Source organism: Aristolochia californica, unplaced genomic scaffold, assembly GCF_029961685.1.
Source record: "Aristolochia californica isolate CCGP_79_NKW_82.1479 unplaced genomic scaffold, dmAriCali1.0.hap1 SCAF_15, whole genome shotgun sequence".
Classification (NCBI taxonomy): domain Eukaryota; kingdom Viridiplantae; phylum Streptophyta; class Magnoliopsida; order Piperales; family Aristolochiaceae; genus Aristolochia; species Aristolochia californica.
In genome coordinates this window covers 25,831,246-25,839,975 of record NW_027181826.1, presented here as the reverse complement: position 1 = coordinate 25,839,975, position 8,730 = coordinate 25,831,246, and the positions used below count along the sequence as shown (strand labels likewise).

General features: G+C 37.3%; 2 protein-coding genes across 2 annotated transcripts; both read right to left on the bottom strand.

Annotated features, from left to right (window-relative positions):
* Positions 1-1,202: 1,202 nt before the first annotated feature.
* Positions 1,203-3,658, bottom strand: LOC137952243 (pentatricopeptide repeat-containing protein At4g19191, mitochondrial-like). Its single transcript, XM_068799342.1, has 2 exons — positions 2,813-3,658; positions 1,203-2,688 (listed from the first exon to the last, which is right to left on the bottom strand). The coding sequence occupies exon 2, from the start codon at positions 2,685-2,687 to the stop codon at positions 1,701-1,703; it is 987 nt and encodes a 328-aa protein (XP_068655443.1). The 5' UTR covers position 2,688; positions 2,813-3,658; the 3' UTR covers positions 1,203-1,700.
* LOC137951316 (pentatricopeptide repeat-containing protein At4g19191, mitochondrial-like) lies at positions 2,689-3,632 on the bottom strand. The gene is made up of 2 exons (XM_068797899.1): positions 2,818-3,632; positions 2,689-2,719 (listed from the first exon to the last, which is right to left on the bottom strand). Exons 1-2 carry the CDS (start codon positions 3,630-3,632, stop codon positions 2,689-2,691), a joined length of 846 nt encoding a protein of 281 aa, XP_068654000.1.
* Positions 3,659-8,730: the final 5,072 nt, after the last annotated feature.

The window sequence follows — 8,730 nt, the reverse complement described above, 5'->3', positions numbered from 1 at the left end:
ACTTTATTTTATTTTAGTTAAAGAACTAATAAGCCACAAGGGTATTTTTGTAATATTTTATTTTAAACCTTGTAAGGGTGAACCCTATTTAAAGGGTAAGAGTAATGAGAAAAAACAAGTATTAATAAGTATGAGCTCCTAGATAAAGAGGGTGCGTAAATCATCATAACAATTGAGTCGATGTAATGTTAATCAGAGACACTATGACAAAACAAGGTAGAGATGATGTGTGAGTGATGAAAGACTAGTTTTGGGTTTTTTGCTTCATTTTTCTCAAAGTTTACTATTAGAGCTATAAAGAGTTTGCGTTTCTATCCTAATTTAACTTTTTTGTGGACAAGATGAATAAAGAAAAAATTTCAATCCCCTACAACCGGTAGAACTGAAACTTTGTATTTGTATTTGTATTTGTGTTTAAACTTTTTTTTTTTTTTTCATTTAGCTTTGAGGTGGATGAAAAGTTTCACAATCATATGGCCTCAAGTGCTTAGGCTACTTATTATAAGGGAAGAGTTGTTTGTTCTAGAAAAATAACCATGCATTTATTATAGTCTTGAGTGATTTGGTTGGAAAAAAGAAGCCTTTAAATTTGGGTCCTAACATTGGGGAAGACTTGAACCTCACTCAACCTGTTATTAGAGTAGGGTAGATCCTAAACTATCTGTCTTTATGTTCTTTCCTCCTCTATTCCTTTCTCTTTCTATTTGTTGTTTTAGATCTGCTATAGACAAATACTAATTTTTGAGAAGTATGCAGAAATCCCACTTCTCTTTTACTTCATTCATGTGAAATATCCTTGCAAGGTTGATGTGGGCGAAATTCTTCCATGACAGGGTCGAATTTTGGAAGAATCTCATGCGCAATCTCGGTGCCACATTTCTCTGGAAGTAGATGAGTCCTTTTTAGCTTTATCTTAGCTCCAGAGACTTAAGTACTTCTGGTGCTGATAATTATGCTACATCTAAGGATGATATTGCTTTGATTGGATTTTCCATTGACCGAGGCCGTCAAGGGAATTTTTAGATAGGCTAAGGTGGAGAATCAGGGAGAGCTAGTGGCCGAGCCAAGGCCAGGGTAAGTTTTGGGGAGTTTCCCACAAATAAAGAAATAAGACTGTTTCCTCATCCAATAAAGAATTCACTAGTTAAATCAATTCAATATTTTAAACAGCCATCTAAAGAAGAACATAATAAAATAACTATAAATAGAAATTCAACAAGAATCAAGAGATCAAGAGTAGAAGAATAGAAAGTACCAGATAGACAGAGCCCAACCTATCCTCCTGGTAAGAGTAACCCATCAAGTAATTAAGGTACAATCTCGGCTTCATGTACAACAAAAACAAATAGAGGTAAGCCAGGAAACAGATTCCTCCTCTATCCTATGTTCTTTTTGTTATCTTAAAGTCGTCGAGCCACTTTTGGCAGAAATGTTAACGATTGGAAAGATCCACTTTTTGGCAGAAATATTTAACGATTGGAAAAATTCCTGCAGCAATTCTCTTCCTCTTTGATTTCTCTTACTGTGGCTCACCCGAAGTCCCAACAACCACGCAGCAGAGTTTGCAACCATAATATTCTCCTTTTCTTTTTCAGGTCTCAATTTTCACTGCAACTACACTCGGCAATCATCATTGAGATAATCAATCATTGATAAACATAAAGATGTCACACAATCCACACCAACAGCACCCCTCTTCTTTATTGAATCCAAACTTGGTCTACACCTTGGTTTTTCAACTGCATTGTTAAGCCATCTAGCAATTCAAAAATAGGCAATCCTTCTAAATGGAATCTATCTTCAACAGTGAACACATGAACCTTGCCATCAACTCGAACAACACTCTGGCCTGGGAGTTTTTTTACTCCCTTATCTTTCATTGTGGACCGAATTCTTGCCATACTTGCCCATTTCCTCTCTGCAGCATAGAGATTAGCCATTGCCACATATGGTACAGCATTGAAAGGATCAAGTTTAGAGAGCTGATCCACAGCATACTCACCTACCTCAACGTTTTTATGGATGCCACAAGCACTAAGCAAAGAGCCCCAAATTCCAGCGTCAGGTTTCATTGGTATGTTCAGCACGAACTCCAGTGCTTCTATTACTTTTCCTCCCCGGCCAAGAAGATCTGCCATACAGGCATAATGTTCAATTCTTGGTTTTAACAGATGCACCTTTTTCATTAAATCAAAGAATTCCCACCCTTTCTCCAATAAACCTGCATGGACACAAGCTTGGAGAACAGCCAAATATGTGAGGTGATTAGGTTCTAAACCCAAATTCAGCATTTTCAAAAACAGGTTTAAAGCTTCTTCTGATTTCCCATTCAATGCATAGCCGGCAATTAAAGTAGTCCAAGAAACTACAGTTCTTGCACGCATGGAGTCAAAAACTATTTGAGCATCATGGACACTCCCACATTTAGCATACATGTCAATTAATGCATTCAAAATCATCATATTCTTCCCAAACCCTTTTTCCATCACATACCTATTAATCCACCTACCAACCTCAAGATCTCCAGCGTGGCTACATGCAGATAGTAATGCAACAACTGTAACTTCATCAGGCTTCTCATTGGTGGTCTCCATCTCATTAAAAAGAGATAATGCCTCATCAAGGTCCCCCTTCTGGGCAAACCCTCCAATCATGGCTGTCCATGAGACAGAAGTCCGATGGCACATGCTATTGAACAAGAGACGAGAAGAGGTAACATCTCCACATTTAGAATACATAGATATTAGAGTGTTCAGTAATGAAATATCAGAATTAAAACCACCTTTGATGACGTGAGAATGGATTTGTTTACCATACGAAAGAGCTTTCTCATTGGCACATGATGGAAGTAAGCAAAGAAATGTGCCCAAATCAGGTTTAGCAGTGTCACGGCGCATCTGGCAGAAACAAGAAATTGCTTCGGTGGGTCTCTCAAAATGGCCATATCCAGAAATTAGAGCATTCCACGATATAACAGTTCTCGTCTCACTAGGAATCCCACTGAAGACATTTTCAGCTGAGACCAAATCATCGCACTTAGCATATGAAGCAACCCACGTATTGGTCACACAGACATCAGCATCAAGTCCTGTTCGAACACCCAAACAATGGACAGATTTTATCATATTCAAGTTTCTAGAGTTAGTGCTTGCATGGGTCAAGCTTATTATTGTGATACAATCAGGGCTGTGATCTTCTAGTCTCATCTGGTGAAGAACAGCTGAAACCTTTTCACTATGACCAAATTGAGAGCAACCCATCAATATCACATTCCACGAAGTGACATCCCGCTGAGGCATTTCATCGAAGAGCTTGTGAGCCAAATTCAAGTGATTGCATTTGATATACATATCGACCATAGCGGTTTGTACAAAGATATCTGATGAGAACGGCAATTTAATGAGGTGGGCGTGGATAATTTGGGAGTTACGGATATTGGCACTCTGCGCACAAGCTTTAGCCACAAAGGGGAAGGTCAAATTGTTGGGCTTGACACCTGATTGTGTCATCTGGAGGAAGAGAAGAAGAGCATCTTGGTAAAAACCACATTGGACGCTCAATCTAATAGCAGAGTTCCAACGGCCAGCGGTTAAGAAATATGAAAAAGAGTTGAAGATTTTGCTACAGACCATTACATAGTAAGAAAATTTGGTCAAGTGATGCAATCAGTGAGAACAGATATAACCGTAGAGTTCCGCGGGAGAGGTCCGCCCGACTCTTGCTGGCTTGCCGCATGTAGAGGGAGCTGAAATAAAGTAGAATATTATGTAATACATTTTCTGTGTTTGACCGAGTACCGCGGGAGAGGTCCGACCGACCCCAAGTATTTGGTTTATGAAAACAATAATACTCTACCAAAAAAATAAAAATTACATGATAAAGAAAAACTAACTCCCTTTAGATTTGTGGAGAGACAACCTTCTCTTGAAATGTCAAACCCTCCAGCCTTTGATACACAGTAGGATGGATAGGAGCTTGACTATAAGGTATGCAAGAAGTGTTATTTGAGAAATGGATGGAATGGATTTGCAAATAATGATCTTTCTTTCTCAAAAAGGACATAGGCAGGAATTTTCAAGAGATGGAGAATAGTATGTAGTAGGTATACCAATAAATACTCATTAACTTCTCAAAATGACGTTTGGTGAGTTATTTATAAGTTCTCCAAGCCAAACAAGTCAGTTTTTACATGTTGGCAAAATGCTGACATTATATTGATCGATCAATCGTATGTAACGACTATATTTTTTTCAGAAAATAACTTATTAACCGATGATATGATAGATCAATATCCTTCAGTTGGGTCTGACAATTAATTTGATCGATCAATATCCAGGGTATGATCAATCAGTTAGAATTTCTAGTAGCAATGCATAACAAGTATGGTCAATCAATGACTTTACTATGATCGATCAAGCTTAGTGTCCGTGGGTGGCAAAGTTATGTATGAACGATCAATCAACATGATTTTATATTGCCTAGACAACATTGATCGATCAATCCTCTTGGGTTGATCGATCATGCTTTATAGCACAATTTGGCCATGTTCAGGTTGTTCAATGAATCGACCATGATTAATCGATGATGCTTTAAATTTTTGGCATGTGCACTTCTTGTAGATGTTGATCGATTAATCCAGTGCCAGTTCACTAAGTGTATTTTTAAAGCATGAATAAAAATGATACTAAGTGACTTTAAAAGTGTTTGAAATGTGTGAATGCTTCGTAAAACATATAAAATACAAAATATGACCCAAAGCTCCAAAAGTTTTCATCCTACCTCAAGTTTGGAATGTTTGGGGCTACTCTCTTACATAGACTAAGTTTTGTGATTTTCATGACATCCTAAATTCTAGTCTTTAATGTTTTGCTTCTTTTTTCTGAAGGTGCTTCTTCAAGAACACTTTGACATTGTTGTGAAGCTTGAGGTCTTAGAGAAATTTGTGCTCGTTCTTTGCATAGACCTCTGATTTTTTTCTCTTGAAAGAAATGCATATGAAATGCTTGAATTTCAATTGTTAGATCAATTAAGTTTTTTTACCTTCAAAATCAAGAAGGAAGTCAATGCTCGATCAACAATTGACTCTTGTAGTAATTAAATGAACCAGTTAAACCCCATTTCCTTTCAAATAATGCCCGAATTACTTCACAAAAAGGTGACTATCAGTGCATGCATTATTGGAAGTCTTAATGAAGTGCACAATGAGTAGTTTAAGATTTCTATCACTGTTGAACCGCTAGATTTTTAGTTAGCGGTACCCAAGGGCATTAGTATACTTAAGATGCCTGCCACTGCTCGGGCTAGATGATTGTTTTGAACAACATTACTTATGATTTCATTAATGGTTTCTAAGGTAATAGAGCGGCTTTCAACTAGTTGGAATCCTCCACACACCCATGCTAATTAGAAAGAGGATTGGTTATGCTTGTAGATGTTTTATGTTTGTCTATTGCATAAGAGGTTTCTCCCATATCAGTTGTCAAATGTTCTAACTTATTCATGAGCTAAGTGATTTAGGCCTCTTTGGTTCGTATCACTCCATCGTTGCATGATGGAGATCATCGATCTGCTCTTGAGGCATTTTTGTCTCTCGTCATAATTGCAATAACTTTGATTAAAAATGATGCAATGGGTTGCAATAACTTTGATTAAAGTGATGCAATGGGTGAAACAACCTTTGAGGGGGATGGAAGACTTTGATTCACTAACTAGAGAAGAAAAATTATTGTGCTTCTCAAAATGTTTGATCATTTCAAGCACTATAGTTGTACTTATATAGAATGAAGTTGCACATTTGACGAACTCATGAGAGGGATTTATGTTGGTGACGGTTCCAATATGCTTGAGTAACTTTGTCATCCTTGAGTCTCTTTTAGAGAGAAGACAATGCTTTGGTTGTTGTCTCTTCTCCTAAAATCAAAGATTCCAAATAAGGTGTAACCTCCAATTTAGTCCTCTGATTTGATCTCCATACATGAATTTGATTCATTCTTTGTTTACTTTAACGTGTTCAAACTTCCTTGGTTGATTACACTTGATTTTTAACTAACGTCCACTCGGTGCTTGACAAGAAGATTTGATCTCTTATTAAATATAGTTGCTTAAAAGATGGTAACAAAATAACAGAATGGAATTTTGTTGCTAAGAATCTTAAAGGCATCAAATTAACTTGAAAGAGACAATTTGAGCTCTTTTTCTCTCACGGCTGAAATTTTGGCGTACTTGAAACTTCAGAAAATTCTCTAGCAAATTCTCTATAAAGTTCTTCCAAGAGTTTCTCCAAGAGATCTCTCAATGCCCCCTAAAGCTTAAGATATAGTTTTATATATAAGGTGGTAGAGGTAGTTAAACCATCCCACTTTTTTCTCTCCATTATCTTCTCTTCACTCCCTTGACTAGGTATACATACAAGGGAACAAAGTCACACGACACCACATGTCGCCTATCTAAAACTTCGATCTCGATAATGTCGATGATTTGGATGATTTATCCAACTTATATTAAAATTTCATGTTTACATAAATAATATCTTATTTCTTAAAAATAAACCTAAAGTATGTATTTACTATATTTGAAAGAGTTCACCTCTTAAAATACACCAAATACTAGTGAGGACTTATTTACACCCTTCATTCATTCGTCATTACTAAAAAATAATGTAGGAGTAAAACATTTACCAAAACTGTACACGCACCCAAAGCTCTCTCGTGGGTAGCTCCTTTTCAAATGAAATAAAAATCAACATCACCTACTCATCCTACATACCCAACATAACCTTGGAACGAAACTGATAATAATCTGTGGCAACGATAAGATGAAACACATATATCCTTCATAGTTAAAAAAAGAAAAAAACATTCTCCATTTTTAGTGCTCACAAGTCTGTAAAGCTTACTACATCCCCAGTTGGTTTTTCTTATTCTCAGCCTCATTGGCTGCTTCCACCTGCATCTTCTCCGCCTCCAGTTCTGCTTTACTCGCTTCCTTCTCGTCTGTCGCTTTTGCTTTCTTCACCTACACTCACAACTCTCCAACAAAATCTTAAGACTTCTTGCTCACATTCATTCGTTCATCATTTCACTTCCAATTGATCTTCCTTATTATTTTTCAAGAAGCCCAAAACCCAAAATCTTCCTCATCGACTTTATTAGCTTTAATTGCAATATTACTCTGAAAGCAAACTATGAAAGACATACCTGGCCGATTACGGTAGCCTTGATGTACTGCAGACGTTCCTGCAAAGAGGTGAAGAAGGAGGTGCATCTCTTCCTGGCTTTGAACCAGAAAGAAAGCTCATCTCCTGGGCTCGCACCCCTTGAGTCCCCTTCTCTTTCCATTCTCCTCTGTCGACAACCTCAACATCTGCATGTAAATGGGGAAGAGGGGTATGAGAGAAGCGAGACAATGAGTCAGAACTATTCAAGTCTAAGGCTCAACCACGTGTCCACAGACTTGATACGTGGTCGATCTTCATCTAAAGGAGTTTCTTGTTCGTCAAAAACTATTTGAACTCAATAATAGAGAATGAACAGTGACATGGTCACGATCATGGTGTGAAGTCGGCTCCGTCAAAGCGGCTCTCACGGGTTTGATCGCAGTTGAGGCTAGGGCTGCCCTCAGACTTGTTTCTGTCCAATCTCGTCGAACCGTCTCAATAGAGTAGATAATGAGGGCCAATTATCGGGTACATGTAAAGGAATTAGGGATTTTGCTAACTTTTATATCTTATAATGCATTTACTAAATCACCTTCACAATTAGAAGCAGTAGCATAGCTCCAAGGATAATATCAAGAAGAAGAACCTGTGTCTCGGTAGATACAGAAGAACACTTTTAGGATAGGCTCTAAGAATCCTGTTCAACGTTAAACAACTACTTTATACATATCTCATTCAGAGTCATGCTAAAATTAGGAGAGTTAAAATTAAATTTTACACAAAAAGAAAAAACTTTTCACAAGTCAAACTGTCATCAATGAAACTAAGAAACTAGTGAGTTTCTATGGATTAAATCTATTCTAACTGAATTCGGATTTTACGAAGAAGGCCTTATGGAACTCTATTGTGATAATATAGGAGCAATCCATATTGCTTCCAACCCAGTATTTCATGAGAGAACTAAGCATATCAAAGTGGACTGCCACTTTGAGAAAAGTGGCAAACAGAAATCATTAGTCTTAAACATGTCTCAACTCATAAACAACTTGTTGATATATTCACGAAGTCAGTTAACTTCAAAATTCTCTCCATTGCATGTACCAAACTGGGGTTATACGATGTTTTTCACCGCCATCTTGAGGAGTGTTGTTTTTCAGGACTCCATGGATTTAGCTCATGGAGAAAAAGAAAGAGGAACTCATTGGGAGAAAACATAAAAAGAAAAGGGTTTTGGACTTATGTCCTAACCCTCCCCTTGAGGCTCAATTTATAGATAAATAAGATTATAATATTACACTAATAGTCATGAAACTTAAATTAATTACATCAATGTCTTCTTTATGAGATGGCTCTTTATTTACTATCATAACACCACATGTAGGTTTCTTCCTTGGTCTGTGAATTTGAGCTCATCTTCCACCTCTCTTGGATGTGTAGACCTTCCTTGGTCTTGAGTCTAGCTTCCACACACTTGGACTTGTGGGTCTTCCTTGGTCGTGTGGACTTGGGCCCATCTTCCAATAAGGGAGAGTATTAAATTTCATAAACAAGTTTAGGTAGCATTATTGTAAATA